Here is a 17551-nt window from a genome sequence, read left to right as displayed (position 1 = left end):
TTGGGAGAACATTTAAAAATTTTCAATAATCAATCCATATAAATTTTTTGTGTATTTTAAAATTTTATATATAAATTTCCAATTTTTTAAAAATAAAATTTCTTTTTATTAATTGACTAATTTTTATTATCCTTTAAAATGTTTTAAATTATCGTGTCCCATTTTGCACGTATATCGTACAATTCTTACCTGGAGAAATTTATCAAAAGTTCTATATTATATTCCCTCCTTCCACGTCATTTTATTTGTTAGAGAATCATTAGCATCAATTTACATCAATTAGTATCGTCTATATTTATATAGTATATCTGTATATTAATTATAGGATTCTATGTCTTTATTACTCTGATTCATTTAGCACCTATAAATACCTCTTGTATATTGTACCTTTTTACACAATTGAATAATACACTTTTCAGATTACTCTCTGAGTCTCTTGTTTCTAACATGGTATCAAGAGCTTAGGTCTTTCTTTTTTTTTTCAATGAATATTAATTCCTAGTCCCATTGTTTTTCCTTTTCGGCAGTGTTCTTTGGCCTCCTTTTTCGTTATCTTTTCGACGCTTTGGTTCGTCAACCCCATAACCATCTTGTTCGTCTTGTCTCCCTGATTCCAACGCAACCAGAACCGCCGCCATCCGCCGCCAGACGCGCCTCCACGCGCCGCCGAAAGACGCTACCACGACCAGGTTGCTCTTCCTTCCAGCTTCCACCCGTGCCTCTTTGCTCGCCTTTTTCGACCTGTTTCCGATGCTTTGGTTCGTCACCTCCGGTATCATCGTGTTCTTCTCTCCGTCAGCTTTCCAACGCCGCCAAGATCGCCGCCAGAGACCACCGCACGCGCCCCACGCGCCCTCCAAACGTTGATGTCCACCACCATTCTTTTCTCCTCTAGAGGCTTCCTATTCCGTTGGATCTTCGTGCAGATCGGACGTCCCTGGAGCGTCCACGTGTCACACGCAAGCTGCTGGGTAACCCTAACCTGCGACGACCCGACCCGACCCGCCCTTTCAACCCGCGTGCCACCTGTCGCCAGCGTGCCTCCTTCCGCCTATCCGGTGCTGCCACGTGTCGTCACTCGCTGACGTGGTGCTGACGTGGCGCTGACGTGGGCCAAGCGGGACCCTCTCTAAGGTTTTTGGGTGAGCTCTTTCCGATTTTACACTCCGATTTCTCATTTTTTGCTTCGAAATTGCAGTTTTCTCTCCTCTCTTTGATTTGTGTGACTACTGTTATGAAAAAGTCGGATGTTTTTGTTGCCACAGACAGAAAGGATACATTCTGTCGAAACTGCAACCGTTTTGGGCACCTTTTCTCCGTCTGCCCCTCTGTTGAATGTCGCACATGCCACCAGAAAGGGCATATTAGCTACCATTGTTCACAGTTGTTCTGCCGTTATTGCAAGCTCTCGGGACATTTGATTACTACCTGTCCTACTCATCCACCACGTCCTGCGCCTGCTTCTGTTGTTGCTGCTACTACTGAACCTACCACCTCTGCACCTTTCAACCCGTCTTCTGTCTCTCTATCTAATATTGCGTCTCTTCTACAGCGTCTTCTCTCTGTTTCTGGTAATACCCCTACTGCTTTATCGATTCCTCCAGGTAATTCTAAATGGTACTTTGACTCGGGTTGCTTTAATCACATGTCTCCGTTGCGTAATATTTTCTCGTCCATACATATCCTATGGGTCACTAGTCTAAGTGTCTAGAAATATTATATATTACATAGAGAAAATCGAAACCATACCTTGGCTAATTCCCAATATATACAAAATCACCAAGATTTGATTCCAACAAGCCTCAACTCACCAACCGCCAATTCAAGAACCAATGCTCCAATAATCACAATTCCAAGCTAGACATACATAATTTATCATAAATCAATACCTAGGGTTGCTAATTACACAAACTCACAAGGGAGAAAAGCAAGTTTACCTTACCCACAGTTGATTAGGACAAAACCCACTAAGTACCGGTGCTAGATTATACCTAATTAATCAAAATCACAAGAACTACTCATTCACTATAGCCAAAATCGAATCTATTATAGAAGGAAAAACTGGATAAAAAATTGAAAGTTTCTTACTACTTTAGTCAGATGAAATCGAAGAGCTCGACAACAGCTTCGCGTGGCAACTGATGGCACATGAATCAGAGCTCCGGAGAGTGAGATATGGCTCCAAGAAGATGATGAATAGTAAATGAAACCCTCACCTCTCCTCTCTTCAATTTCACATTGCTGCTGCTGTTTGGTGTTAAAAGTGGCTGAAATGGCCACTTAAATGACTTTATATATGTCGAGCTTAGGTCCAACTTGGGCTCAATCCAACCCATTAGCGTTTTTGGCCTGTTTGACCAATTTCAGGCCAAATCTTTAAAATTAACACCTGGTTTTCAACTTTAATTATTTTCCTAAGTTTTCTACAATTTTTATTATTCTCATGAAGTACCAAACAGACTTAAGCCAGTACTCTCGACTAATTTACCAGTATACGTTTTTATGCAATTTTTCGCAAAAAATTACATTTTCCAACTCAGAAAAATCTATTGAGTCCAAATATTATATTTATATTTTCTAATTACTATTCTAAATTTTTGAACCTAATTCGGACAATTTAATTATTATTATTTAACGTTAATTAACTGGTTAATTAATTCGCGGTTCTTACAAAATACATGGAGATTTATCTGGCATAATGGCATTCACATCTCAACTTTTTGATACTGATGTTTCAGTGCATCGGAAGGGGGAGTCTCTATTAAACTGATTGAAGAGCAATCTCTCTCTCTCTCTCTATTTTAGGAGAGACAATTGAGAGTTGAGAATTTGTTTTAAGAGAGATGAAGGGAATCAATAGAAAAACAGAAAAGATTTGTGTTGGGCAGAACCTTAGAAGATTGGTATCCTCTCTAATGCTACCTTGTTCTGTACCTTTCAGCATTTTGTTTATCAATTAACACATCAGAGATTGGGAGGTTATCACCTTAATATCTTCCTGCTCTTCTGATTATTAAAAGTAATGTATGCTTTTAAATTGATGTTTAATATTTAATTAAACTAATTAATGAATTAATTATTATGTGTTACTGATAATGGATGGCATGAATATGCATGCAGGTGGAGGATATGTAGTAATTCATTTAACAAAGGAAAGCAGTTAGTAGTAAAACACATGCTTGCAATTGATTAGAAGTTATGAAAATTGTATCTGAGGCCCCCAACATCAGGATCCTTAACCCTTAGAATGCTAGAGAGATGTGCAGCACTGAGAGAGATGTTCAAATCAAAAGGGGAGGAATAAAGTGTAGAAAATATTGCAGCAGATATAGGGATACCAGCAACTCTAGCAAATGAGAAGGAGGATAATGAAGTAAAGACAGGAGATAGTGGCAGCAAAAAGGTTGTGGACCTTATGGAAGTGGAAGATGATGCTCCCAAAGAGGCTGTTGTAGATATTGCAAAAAGGATAAAGGATCCACAAATGGCAGCTAAACAACTAGCCACCGAGGCATTGAACAGAGATAGTAAAGATGTTTTGAATACAGAGTTTATATTTTAAATTATAGTTGATGTATCAATATATTTTATTGATGTATGATTGTTACTTATTATTATAGTTAATATATCAATATACTTTGTTTATGCTTTGAATTATATTGACTTGTTTGTTTATAGTACTTTTCTTTTAGTTTGATAATATGAATTTGTTTATTTTTTGAAATATTATAAATATTCGGATACAAATTAGATAAAAATTTGTATTTATTAAATTTATATTTATTTTGTATGAAAATAGGTTTATTTTGCAATGGAAAAATCTAAACAAAAAAATTCTATTTTACCTTACTGACAGATTTATAGACGAATTTTCTGTCTGTATTCAGAGTTTGGGATGATTTTCCAAGGTTCCAATTACAAACAAAAAATCTGTTGCCAATTACTGATGGAAAATTCGTCGGAAAATCTATCTCTAATTACCAACGGAAAATCCGTCGAAAAATTTGTCTCTAATTATCGACGGAAAATCCGTTGAAAAGTTTGACATTTCAGGGAAATGGAGGAGAAAATTTACCAAGGGAAAATCTGTTGGTAACTGGTAAAAATTTGTCGGTAATTTTCAACGGAAAAAAATCCGTCGGTAACCAAAAATCTGTCTGTAATAAAGACTAAATCTGTCTGTATTAAGCAATTTTCTAGTTGTGATTAAAAAGTATAGGCTAAAGTATGTTGTTGGATTACTAAACTAAAAGAATTTGATTGATGGCAAAAATTAGTGACTAAAACTAATAAATTTTGATGGCCCTCTAGTCAGGGACGTGATTATGTGTATTGTTATGGGGGCAAGTGCCCTCACTACAATTTGAAATTATTTTTGAGTAATATATGATAACAATATTTATTTGTCCCCATTAAATTATTGAATTTGTCCTCAAAATAAGTTTTTACTCAACTTTTGATACTTAATAGTTAATTTAAGAATTTCATATTAGATGCCTATTAGAATTATCAATTTTCAATTTAAATGAGATTGGTGCTTTTTTAGAAATTAACCCGAAAGAGTATTATTTATCTTCTTTTAAAATTAACTTTAGTTTTTCTGTAGCAACTGTATTAATTTAAAAAGCTTTTTTAACTATGAATATCAGTATAAAAGATGGCTACTAAGTATACAAGAAGTAAATTTTAAAGAGAGAGAGAGAGAATTTTTGATTATATTGTTAAAAAATTGCTCAATTTTTTACCATATAAAATCTAAAAAATTAAATTTTAAATTAGAGCATTAGTTATCTTCTTTTAAAATTAACTTTAATTTTTCTGTAACAACTGTATTAATTTAAAAAAATCTTTTTAACTATGAATATCAGTATAAAAAATGGCTACTAAGTATACAAGAAGTAAATTTTTAAATCATTATTTACTGATAATATATATATATATATATAGAGAGAGAAAGAAAGAGAGATATTTTGAATTTTTTATTATATTATTAAAAAAAAATTGCTCAATTTTTTACAATATAAAATCTAAAAAATTGAATTTTAAATTATATACTATTATTTAAATTACTATTTTAACGTTTTAATTTGTAAATTAAATATTTCGAAGATTAATTATATTACACAATTATAAAGTATAATTATAACAATAATTATACTATATATACATAAAAATAATCACCCTATAGAATATATATTAAAAATAAATTTTTAAAATATATATTTTTACATAAATACATAATAATTAATAAATAATTAATAAATAATTTAATAAATAATTTATATATAATATTTCTATTATAATTAAAAATTATTATTATGTTATATATTTTGTCGCTTATTAAAATTTTTTAGATTCATCTCTAGTATTTCTCATGATTTAAATTATCGTGTCACATAATATATATTCCTTTGCACTATATGGTACGACTCTAACGTCAGAATTTAGTACTAAAATTAAAAATGCTAAAAAAATAAAAAAAATTTATAAATAAAATATAATTTACATTTTTAAAATTTTTTTTTTTACTTAAAAACAGATATTCTTAACATAATAAATAAAACAAAAAAAAGTACTTTATGTTATTGTATTTAAATATAATTGTTAAATAAAATTTTTATTTAAAATATTTAAATATAAAATTATTTTTATTTTTTTTAAAAAAATTACTTAAAAAAAAATCTTTTTGTAAAAATTCATTCAAATAAATTTTAAATTAAGGCGTTAAACACATTGATGCTACACATTTTCTTCTAAAAGAAGGCTTCTTTCAAATTGTATATCAGGAAATGTTAAAGAGTCAATATTTTAAATAATAATAAAAAAAAGAATTGGCCTATAAGGCATCAATGAGGTAATCCCGAAAAAACGAAAAAAAAAAGATAAAATTACTATTTTCTCAAGTTAACATCCCATTCCTTTCAGGATAAAAAAAAATGGAGCAATGAAAATGGTAAAACAATATATACCCTCGGAATACGAGAACAAATATATGATAATAATTAAATTATTTAAACATGAGCAAACAAATAAAATAGCATACTACTTTTTTTTTCTTTTATCTCTATTTAAGTAGTTGAGTAAAGTATCGTTTTTATCCCCAATGTTTGGGGTAAGTCCTAAAGTTATTCCTAACATTCTAATCGTCTTATTTAAGTCCCTAACGTTTTAAGATTGACTCAATATTGTCCTGCCGTTAGGGATCCGTTAACAAAATTGACGGCGGAACAAAATTGAGACGATTTTGAAATGTTAGGGACTTAAATAGGACGAAAACGTTAAGGACAAAAACGATACATAAAAATAAATTTTAATTTAATTTTATCTTTCAATAATATTAATTTTTTATTGTACATAGTATTCAATTATTTTTTAATTACATCTAAATAAATTACACTTAATCACATTACTTTCATTTTAAATAAATTTATTTTTTTTATAATTTTAAAGAATTTTGATACATTAGAGACAAAAGGTATAATTTATATTTTATTGTATATATATCATTTTTTTTTCTTTTCTGCAAGTTTATATATTAGTCATTTTACAAACATTTCATGATAACTAAAAATTTTTAAGAGTAAAATTATTAAAAAAATTAATTTATTTAAAATGAAAGTAATATGATTAAGTGTAATTTACTTGGATGTGATGAAAAAATAATTGAATACTATGTATAGTAAAAAATTAATATTATTGAAGGATAAAATTAAAATTTATTTTTATGTATCATTTTTTTCCCCAACGTTTTCGTCCTATTTAAGTCCCTAACGTTTCAAAATCGTCTCAATTTTATCCCGCTGTCAATTCTGTTAACGGATCTCGAATGGCAAGACAACATTGAGTCAGTTTTAAAACGTTAGGGACTTAAATAGGACCACTAAAACATTAGGAACAACTTTGAGACTTATCCCAAACATTTGGGACAAAAACGATACTTTATTCTAAATAGTTTTACATAACACTACGTGACATAGGATATAAGAGAGAAAAGAACATAGTTATTGTTTGAAATTAAACAAAAAGTCTTCCTTTTAACCCATATGAGAATATCTGAACAAAAAGCACTTCCCAATGCCAGTCCAACAACAAATCCTCCCACATAACCGATGAAAATTATTTTCCAGTCAAATTCCACAAAAGATTTTGAGCCAGAGTAGTCTTGATGGCCATTAGATTCAGGTGGTTGATGTCTAGTACAATCATCACATTTCTTCTTCAGTTGAATTTCACACAAAGTATTAAACTACTCTTCTACTTTTGTCTATGACAACAATAAAAAATTTCGTGACCCACAAATTCAACTCAACAAAATACATAAATTCAATTATAATTTTAATTTTTATTATCTTATCTTATCTTTTCTTTATCTTTTCTTTATTTGTTTTTATCTTTCATAGGACAATACTCTATATATATTTAATTTTATCTTCATAATTTACAACTTCAATTCAATCAATCAAAAAATACAAAATATAATATTCTTCCTCTCTTCTTTTCTTATTCTTTCACAATTTTATCACAAAAATATGTTTACAGGAACACAAGAAACAAGCATTTGGGCGTGCCACATGTCCTCAAAGGCCTCTAAATCTCTAGCCAAACTTGCTTAGGGCGTGCCACATGCCAATCTTGAGCGTGATACTCTGGACATTTTTTTAGGAAAGTCTCCAAGACATGAATGAAGGGCGTGCAACACGCCAATATTTGGTGTGCCACACGTCCAAAGAAGAGATTTCCAGGGCTGAAATTTTGTAGCGTGTCACACGCCAATCATAAGAGGCGTGCCATTCAAAGGTTCCTCCAAGCTAGAAGTTGACATGCAACACATCAAGGGTGAGCGTGCCACATGCTAAGGTTGCATGCTTCCAGGACTGAAATTTTGATGGTGTGCAACACGTCAAAGGTGGGCGTGCCACACACCCATGTTTGACAAGCCCAATTACCACTCTAAGTCCATGATGTTGAAGAATTGAATCACCAAACTTTGAATCTGAATTACAAGGAAGATTACTAGTCAGTTAAGAGTCATTAAAAAAAGATTTGATTTGAATTAGATTTGATTCTGTTTTGATTTAGTTTTGTATTTAAATTCTAGGTTTCGGTTTAGGTTTTAAATAAGTCCAAGGATTGTTTTCACGAGGTGGACATCATATCTCATATAGTTTACACTAGACTTTAGAGTTTTTGTTTTCATTCCACTGTGAGTAACTAATCTCCTTTGTTAAGGTTAGGAGCTTTGTTCATCTTTTTATGGATTATTAATCTAATTTTACTTTATATGAGGTTTGTACTTTAATCTATTTTATGATTGAGTTTTCGTTCTTCATCCCTAAAGATTCAAAATTGTTGGAAAACATTCTAACTTTGTTTTAGATTTTAAATATTGTTTTGAAAAACTTAATATTAGAATTAACTTGAAAACTCTTTCTCACAACTTTTTTATTTGACTATGAATAATGTTTCAAAGAGTGTGCAATACTTTGTGATTTTCAATTGCTCTAGTTTGAAAAGTGACATAAAATTTGGATTAGAAAACTTTTAGAAATCATTCTTCTTTCTTGTAAGTTTCAATTGTTTAAGACTAGCTTGAATAAGTGATATATAATCCAACCTAAAATTATTCTTGAATCTTATTTGAAACTAAATAAGATTTGTGCTTAACCTCTTTTCTTAATTAGTTGACCAAAGAATTGACAATTAGTTAATTAAGGAGAAATTGGATTCTCAAGGAATTGAAATTCAATTATATATGATTTTATCGTGATTGATCTCTACATGCTTTAACATTCTCACCATCATTATTTTCACTTACAGTTTGCTATTTACTTTTCCTCTGTTTATATGTTTGCTTTAATTCCTCATTCATTCTTCTGTTTCTTGATTTGTCTTATTAGAATAATCAATTAATCATTGTTGTTTAGTCCTTTAATCTTCGTGGGAATGATAACTTATTCACTGTGATATTACTTAATACGATTCAGTGCACTTGTCGAATTGTGGTTTTGAAAAATTTCACATCAATAGACTGCTTTGTATATTTGTAGATATTGTATTTGTGGATGTTAGGTTAATTGCTGATATTAGGTATTACCTTTGACTATAGTTTCTGCACAAACATTGCTATTTTAATAGTGATCACAGAATGAGAAAAAGCACACATTAAGGAGGAGCTAATCAAATGAAAGAGAAGGAAAAATCAATATGCATGAAAGTGGATCATCAAAGAGAAGTATCATTAACTCTTCTCACCTCTTTTAATATCAATTCATTTTCTTTTATAATGTTTGTCATCAAGAGAAAGATTGTTGAGTTTAAATAAAAATAACAATAATTTGATAATGACAAATATTAGTGATTTCGGTTGAAAGCCCAAAAATGTGTATAATATATATGTTCACTGTGCAGAAAAATAAAATATTCAAAACAGGCCCAAAGCTCCCTTAACAACACTTATTATCTTCTAGCCCGTAACCAAGTGTTCAAATTTCCAAGACTCTAACCAAACAATCACTTTTCTCTTCTGACCATAACCCATGTGACTAATCTTAAACCAAGGATAAAAAGATGTTTCACAAGTAAAAATGTATACTCAGATTAGGTTTAAGAAAAGTGAAAAAGGTGGATTACCAAATTTATGCATCAAAAGGGAAAAAAAGGAAAAAGTCAAAGATTGAAGGCAAAAAGAGAAAAATCAAATCAAATTTGGTTAAGAGGCAAAACAAAGAAGAAAGTTGTCATCTTTGTACAATCACTATAACTTGTTGAAGTACCATCTTTCTGTTTTCGGGCAAGAAAAAGAAAATGAATGTTGTTTTACTCTATTGTAAATCAAATGTCACAATTGAAACTTGAAGCCAAAGAATGGATCAATAGTTCATATTTTTTATGTCAAAGAAAAAGAAAGAAAGAAAAGTAGTTAGGTAAGAATTCAAGTTAACTCTATAATCCATGAAATTATTGCTGCTGTCCTATCTCTTCTTTGCGTCTCTAATCTGATTTATGAGAAAAAAGAATAAAGACAAAGGTGTTTAACCAAGCTCAAATTTTGATAGCTTTATTCTTATTTAAAAGGATAAATAGCCAAAAATTAAAACAAGAAGAGTGAGCACACTGTTTCGGCCTTCATAGCTTTCTAGTTATATTTTTTTCTTCTTCATGGATTTACATTGAATTTTATGTTCTTCAGTTTTATCCTTCTTTGTTTTTAAATCAATGGAAAAAGGCAAATATGTGAGTCATTAATAAAAGCCATTAAAAGAAAAGGCAAAGAGAGTAATCATGGAGAAAAATCAGAAAATTATTCCAATTTCTTTTGTACATATTTCTATTTTGTAATCATTATATCCCGAGAAGATTTTCTTGTTAAGTTGGGTGAGCACTTAATGGTTGTAAGACTGGGAGTGAACCTATCTAAATCAAGCTTTGGTAAAAGTTTGATTGTCCTAATAGGATTAGGTTGAATTCTTGGAAATTGGTGTTTGTAAATCTTTAGATAGTGGAAATTCTACCACAGTTGTGATAGAGACTAGATGTAGGTCACATTGCACATGGTGGTTGAACCAAGATGCATGACTGTGTCATTTATTCTTCTCTGCTCTATTTCTTTTTTACTTTTGATATGAGACAAAATGAAATTATCTCCTGAATAAACAATCTTGCAGATGTCACAACAACTTAGTCTATTACTGATCAATCGTCAAAAGACAAAACAAAATTGTCTCCTACATAATCAATATTGCAGACTCAATAACAACACTGACTTAAATTCAGTTTGAAGTTGCAGTATACAAATTTAAAAAAGACCATAGATTCAGCTCCCATCCTAGACTATTGAGAGCCTTCAATATATAGCACATATCATCGGATTGGAAACAAACAAACAAAAACAAAACATCAAGGATAAAACCATGATGTTGAACAAAGAAAGAAACTAAATAAAAGGGACAATATATGATTCTGTTGTCACTTGTGATCCAAGTTTCAAAGGACATTACAAATGAATGGCTCTTGAGAGACAACAATGAGCTTGCTGCCTATATACTGTATTGGCCATGAGGTGAAGGCAATGCCAACAGATGCACCCCATTGCCACATGTTTAAATCTCCTCCTCCTGTAGCAATTGCTAGACTCTTGACCATCACCACTTGAAGAATCACAATGCCAAAAATTATTCCCCAAAACAATTTCGTCCTCCCTGTTCCTTTAAATATACCTCTTCCATCAAGCTTCCTTGCTTTCAGAACAGCAAAGACTTGGAACAAAACCAACAGATTAAAGACGAACGTGTCTTTCACATTGCCATCGATAGCCAATAGATTTTCGCCTTTGAATTGGAAGGTTAAGAGGACAGCTATCTCATGAGAGGCATGAATGAGTATGTTTTTGAGAATTTCGTTGCTGATGAGTGGTTGGTTAGGCCTTGCAGGCTGCTGCTCCCGCATGAACTCGTCTGTTGTTTTTCGCTCCACCACTATGGCGAGAACAGCTAAAGTACCAATGATGAGCTTCAACCACAGTATTTGCAGCACTGCGTATGGGATTTCTTGAACAGAAATACCTGTCAAAATATTAATTGTTGGCGGTTGATCTGTCGAAATTATGGAAACGAAGTCTGTCACCAAGGAGGCTAAGTTTGCAGCAAGCAGAAACTGAATGAAAACTCTGATGTTATCATAAATCCCTCTCCAAATTTGTAGGACAGAAAAAAAAGACACAAAACCTCCGTTAAGGACGACTATGTCAGAATTCTCTACGGCTATGTTGTTACCCTTAAAACCCATATGAATGGCAACATCACCTTCTACCAAGGCTGGGGCATCGCCGGGGCTGTTTCCGGTGACTGTAACCACATGGCCTTTTTTTTCAAGCATTTCACTAGGAGGAGCTTGTCAGACGAACTAGCCTTGGCCATCACGCAGATTTGTTCAACAATATCTAGTCTTTCGCTATGCGAATAGTTTCGAAATTCCAGCGCTTCCATTACCTGTCCATTACAGAATTCTTGATTGGGATGAAGGATGCCACACTCAGAAGCTATAGCTTTTGCTGTTGAAACATCCTCGCTTGTAATTAGTTTGATGTTCACTCCTGCTTGTTTGCAATCTTGTACAGCTTCCGGCACCCCAGAATGGATGAGATCCTTGAAACCTATCAGTGCTAGTAAGACTAATGTGTCATCTTCAATCCGTGGATGGGATTCAGAAATGTCGTTGAGTGCTTTATGTGCAAATGCTATGCATTTGAACCGTTCCTGTTCCATCAATTGCATTGCACATTCTACATTTCTCCTTGTGTCATTATCTAAGGCTTTCACATCCCCTTTAACTCCATAATAATATGAACACTTGGAAAGTATCCCCTCGGCTTTTCCGTTCACATGCACATGAATTGTGTGGTCACCTTCATTCCTTAAAAGAACTTTTCTTTGCTTCATTTCTTCGTTCAATGTTTCAACATGGAGAACATTGAAACCTTCCCTTGACTCTTGGGCATCCATGCCTAATTCCGTAGCGGCCCAACAGATAATGTCATCCTCATTTGAAATATGTCCTAGACCAATCCCCAGGCAGACCAGGTGTCGAATGTTCGCTGCTATTAACTGTGATAATGATGAAGAACTATCCTCTCCCTCTTCATGGATAAAGAATTTTTTACCTAACCAAAGTTTGAACTTGTTTTGTTTCACGGGTGTTAGTATTTCATTGGTGTCAGTACATATAACAGTGGTTGAGGCAAGCTGAACACAAGCTGAGAACTGTCTGAATAATGCTTGATTCTTTAGCATTCTCTTCACTGCGTAGCTAACTGTAATTGCCACAGCCAAAGGCAACCCTTCAGGGATTGCCGATGTTGCAACGGCCACTGCGCTCACCATAAGCCCAACTACTTTAGGCCAAGCATCATAGGCGTTACTCTTGCCGGATCTAAACATTAGTGAACCATCATTATTTCTCATATAACCAGAGAAAAACCGAACTAGCAGAACAATCAATGTGGATGCTGTTACTACAGATCCAATTATACTTGTTATTCTGGTCAGTGCTATAAGCCGGCTTTCAAGAGATCTCCATTTGTGAGGTTCCTGGCCTAGAAGGCTCATTATCTCATTCCATTTGGTGTTTTCACCTACTGAAGTTACTAGCATCTTACCATGGCCATGATCAACCTTTGTCCCAGAAAACAAGAAAGGATTTGTGCCTTTACTAACCTCGACTTGGTGCTCCACTCCCAAGGTTGATTCATCCACAAGCAATGGCAATAATGAATTGGAACTCAAAAGAACTCCATCTGCAGGAACTTGGCAGCCATTCCTTAAGCAAACAACATCTCCGACGACGATGTCAGATACCAAAACCTGCTGCTCCTGCCCATTTCTTACTACTTGAATAAACTGGTTTTCATTGCTCATCTGTAGCAGCTTATTGAAGTGTCTATAGGGCCAGAAGTGACTAATTGAACAAACGGCAACAACAACAAGAACAGCAATGAAAATGCTTCCACCATTATACCATCCATGTATGAATCCATCTCCCCTTATGTTGAAAACAAGAGACAGGGTGGCACATACCAATAGGATAATGAGTATTGGATCCTTCATTACTGATAGCACATAGTGGAGGAAGCTCTTTGTTGTTAGCTTATGATAATTGTTGTTGAACCCGAACGCTTTGTGTCGACAGGAAATTTCTTCCGGGCTTCCATTGATGCCGTTCCTTTCATCGGTTTGAAGCAACCTTACAAGACCATCTACACCTCCAAATTGATGAGCTAGTGTGCCATGATCTTTGTCCTTCACAAGGTTGCTTATGCGTGTCTTGTTAAGATCTGAAAAGAACAAGTCTGGCTCACCAACATGGATGGCAACAAATGATGATGGAGTATTGTGATTTCTCTTGGCAGCAACTTCATTGAAAAGAGAAGCTATAGCTCTATAGGAGTAAATAGCAGCAAAGGCCACTTGCCACCTGTGTCTTGCATTGTTTACAACGGCACAAGATTCTTGCGAATTGATCATCACAATAATTAAGCTTTGCAATCTTGGAAAAATGGGGAAGAAAAGGTGGAGAGATTTAAGGGTAACACACTTAAAATGGAGCTATTTCAAGTCACTGGAAAGAGTACTTTGACACTGGTGTAGCAAGAGAAATTTCATGGAATTGAAGTGCGGTATGTCTCAATCAGGTTTCTTCAACTTAATTGATTCGGGTAGTTTCGTTGAAATATAAGATCATTATCCCATACTCAAAAGTCAAAAAATCATTTCTAAAAGAGTACGGTGACTTTTTTCTTATGAATTGCATCAACGGATCAACCTAATAATATTTTTTTTTAGAAATGTTGGATGAATAAGTCATTCTTTAACCGAGTCTAACAAAGTCTTTTCTCTTCTTATATTTTTCATCCTTCTTCTTCAAATAATTTTTATGAGTTAATAGTCAAATTAGTCCATGAAAGATAAGATATTTTTAAATTCATTCCTAACAATTTTTTTCAATCAAATTAGTCCTTTAAAGATTACGAAATAATCATATCTGTCTTTCAATTACTCTACTCATAATTTTTGTCAACGATTGATGATATAAAATGTTAACTGATAACATACATAACATGTTCAATTGGCCGTTAACTAAATATGTTTAAGAAAATCTATCAATTTAGTCACTAGATCATATTGAGAATAGAATTTTTATAATTAGAAAAAATGACTAAATTAATAAATTTTCATAAATATATTTGGTCAATATCTAATTAGACATATTGGGTATTATATATATATATATATATTATTAATTAACATTTTACAGCATTAATCTTTAAACAAAATTATTAATGGAGTGACTGGAGGACAAATATGATTAATTCGTAATCTTTCAAGGATCAATTTGATTGAAAAAATTTTCCAGGGATGAATTTGAAGAATGTCTTATCTTTTAGTAATTTGACTATTAAGCCTAACTTTTATTGTGCCAATTGTTACGGACCCACACAGGTCCAGCCCGATTACCCGGCGGGTCGGGGACACCGCCTCCGACCCATGCCCGAACCACCAGGATAAGGAAACCCGACGGGTCGGCCCCCCACGCCCGACCCGGAGTAACGCGCGACTTGCCACTGCGGCTCAAGTCACCACGCCCAGCAAACCGGTTGGATCGGTATCCTCGAGGCAGCACCCGAAATCCCGACCTGAAGTCCGGAGCGACTTGCTCCTCCCACGTGGACCAGAACAGCTCACAGAAGCTTCTTGGCCAGTAGGCTGGGCCATTTAATGGGCCCGCCCAGCACAGTATATAAGGGGAGAAGTCAGCTCTCCCCCCAAGGTACGCAGCATCTTACCCAATTTGGCTATAACCTCGTACGGACACTGACTTGATCGTCGGAGTCTCTTGCAGGTGGCCACCCCTTGTCCATTCTACCTTCGGTGTCGCCAGCCTTCAACTCACGTCCGGAAACCCACACAAAGTCACCCCGGGGTCTCGCCCACTCACCCTTTCATCGTCACTCGACCCATCGAGTACCCGAGATCTTCAGGTAACGAACATTGGCGCCTTTCTGTGGGGACCCTAGAACAGACATGGAGCGACTCCCCACTTCGGAACAGAACTCCGCGAAGGAAGCGGGGCCCGCCTGAGTAGGGCGAGTTCGACAGCTCGTACTGGCGAACAGCCACGATCCTCTATTCAGTCAAACCAACCAATCTACACCAAGACCCCCGAAAGACGTCCTTTCGGAGGAATGGGAGCCGACAGCGCCAAGATCATACAAGAGCTCAGACACAGAGTACAAAACCTTGAAAGGGAGCTGGCAGTGAGGAGTCGATCCCACGGCGACGACAGCCGATCCCACGGTGACGCCAGCCGATCCCGCACGCACACCCGCTCCCCTTCCCGAAGATACGAGAACAGAGAAAGGAGCCCAGCAAAGTGCGACAAAGCACATACACAGGCGACCTCTCGACCTACCCAAGGCAGGCCGAGAGCCACGGGGAGTCCCAAAGAGGGAAAGCCAAGAAACAACAGGAACCCATCATCATGGGAGCCACCCCTTTCCACCCCTCAATCCTCAAGGTCTAGCTTCCGAAGAATTTCGACAAGCCAACGGACATGAGGTACGATGGGACTAAGGATCCCCTGGAGCACCTCACAGCTTTTGAAGCAAGAATGAATTTGGAAGGAGTAGGCGACGCGGTCAGATGCCGAGCATTCCCTGTGACGCTAGCCGATCCAGCGATCCGATGGTTCAACGCACTCCCACAAGGGTCCATCACGGCCTTCGCAGACATCTCCCAAAGCTTTCTGGCTCGGTTCACGACACGCATAGCCAAGGCAAAGCACCCGATTAACTTACTAGGGGTTACCCAAAAACCCAGAGAGCCGACCAGGAAGTTCCTGGACAGATTCAACGACGAATGCTTGGAGATCGACGGCCTTACGGACTCAGTTGCTAGTCTCTGCCTGACGAACGGCCTGCTAAACGAGGACTTTAGGAAGCACCTCACTACCAAGTCCGTCTGATCCATGCAGGAAATTCAAAGCGTGGCCAAGGAATACATCAATGATGAGGAGGTGAGTCAGGTTATAGCAGCCAACAAACGGCAGCTCCCAAACCCCTCACCTCTGCAGGCCCCCCAGGTCGACAGATACAAAGAAGCTCCCAAGGATGGCACCCTAGCTAAGCAATCCAAGCAACCCCCACGGGTAGGGAGGTTCACAAACTACACGCCACTCACGGCGCCCATAGTGGAGGTTTACCAACAAATTGCAGACAAGGGATTCCTATCCAGACCTAGACCATTGAAAGAAAGAACAGGAGGCAACAAAAGCCTTTACTGCGATTATCACAAGGGATTCGGTCACAAGATCCAAGACTGCTTCGATCTCAAAGATGCCTTAGAGCAGGCCATCAGAGAAGGAAAGTTGAGCGAGTTCTCCCGGCTCATCAGAGAACCGAGGAGACGGGAACGTGAATGCTCCGAGGAAGATCATAGCTGGACTGTCAAGCCAAGGAAAGAACCCATATGGGACGCCAACAACCCCCCAACCTTTGTGGTCAACGTCGTGGTCGGGCGCGACAGCCCTCCTAAATCCAAGTCGGCAACAAAAAAGGATACCCGGATTCTATCCGTCTTGACAGAAGGTCCCATCGTCAGCAGAGGACCTCCCACGATGTCCTTTGGCCCAAAAGATAAATGGTTTCACGACCTCCCCGAAAACCCCCATGGTAGTTATAGGGATGGTCGGGACAGGGTTAGTCAGACGAATCCTCGTCGACACCGGGGCCGACTCTAACATCCTGTTTAGAAACGTATTCGATACCATGGGGCTCAAGGAGTCTGACCTCAAGAATCACCAGCACGGGGTTATGGGGCTAGGCGATAACTACATTAAACCCGACGGGACAATCTCCCTCCCAATCTGCCTAGGAACCGGTGACGCCAGGAGGTCGGTTATGGCGAACTTCGTAGTCCTCAGAGACTCCACAGCCTACAATATCATCTTGGGTAGAAAGACCATCAACGAGTTCTCAGCCATAATATGCACTAAATTCTTG

The 17551-nt window shown here is 36.0% G+C and overlaps 1 protein-coding gene and 2 pseudogenes across 1 annotated transcript; 1 reads left to right on the top strand and 2 right to left on the bottom strand.

Annotated features, from left to right (window-relative positions):
- Positions 1 to 10983: 10983 nt before the first annotated feature.
- On the bottom strand, positions 10984 to 11784 carry LOC107636939 (calcium-transporting ATPase 12, plasma membrane-type pseudogene; annotated as a pseudogene).
- Positions 11785 to 11804: 20 nt separating this feature from the next.
- Positions 11805 to 14018, bottom strand: LOC107636940 (calcium-transporting ATPase 12, plasma membrane-type pseudogene; annotated as a pseudogene).
- A 2086-nt stretch (positions 14019 to 16104) lies between these two features.
- Positions 16105 to 16515, top strand: LOC107636941 (uncharacterized). Its single transcript, XM_016340412.1, has one exon. The coding sequence runs from the start codon at positions 16105 to 16107 to the stop codon at positions 16513 to 16515; it is 411 nt and encodes a 136-aa protein (XP_016195898.1).
- The last annotated feature ends 1036 nt before the right edge of the window (positions 16516 to 17551 follow it).

Source organism: Arachis ipaensis, chromosome B4 (assembly GCF_059453495.1).
Source record: "Arachis ipaensis isolate K30076 ecotype BB chromosome B4, ASM5945349v1, whole genome shotgun sequence".
Lineage (NCBI taxonomy): Eukaryota > Viridiplantae > Streptophyta > Magnoliopsida > Fabales > Fabaceae > Arachis > Arachis ipaensis.
The sequence above is the reverse complement of the archived record's forward strand: the minus strand, read 5'-3'. Positions and strand labels throughout refer to the sequence as shown.

Coding starts and splice junctions, on each gene's coding strand:
- LOC107636941 (XM_016340412.1), top strand. CDS start 16,105: ATGAGGTACGATGGGACTAAGGATCCCCTGGAGCACCTCACAGCTTTT.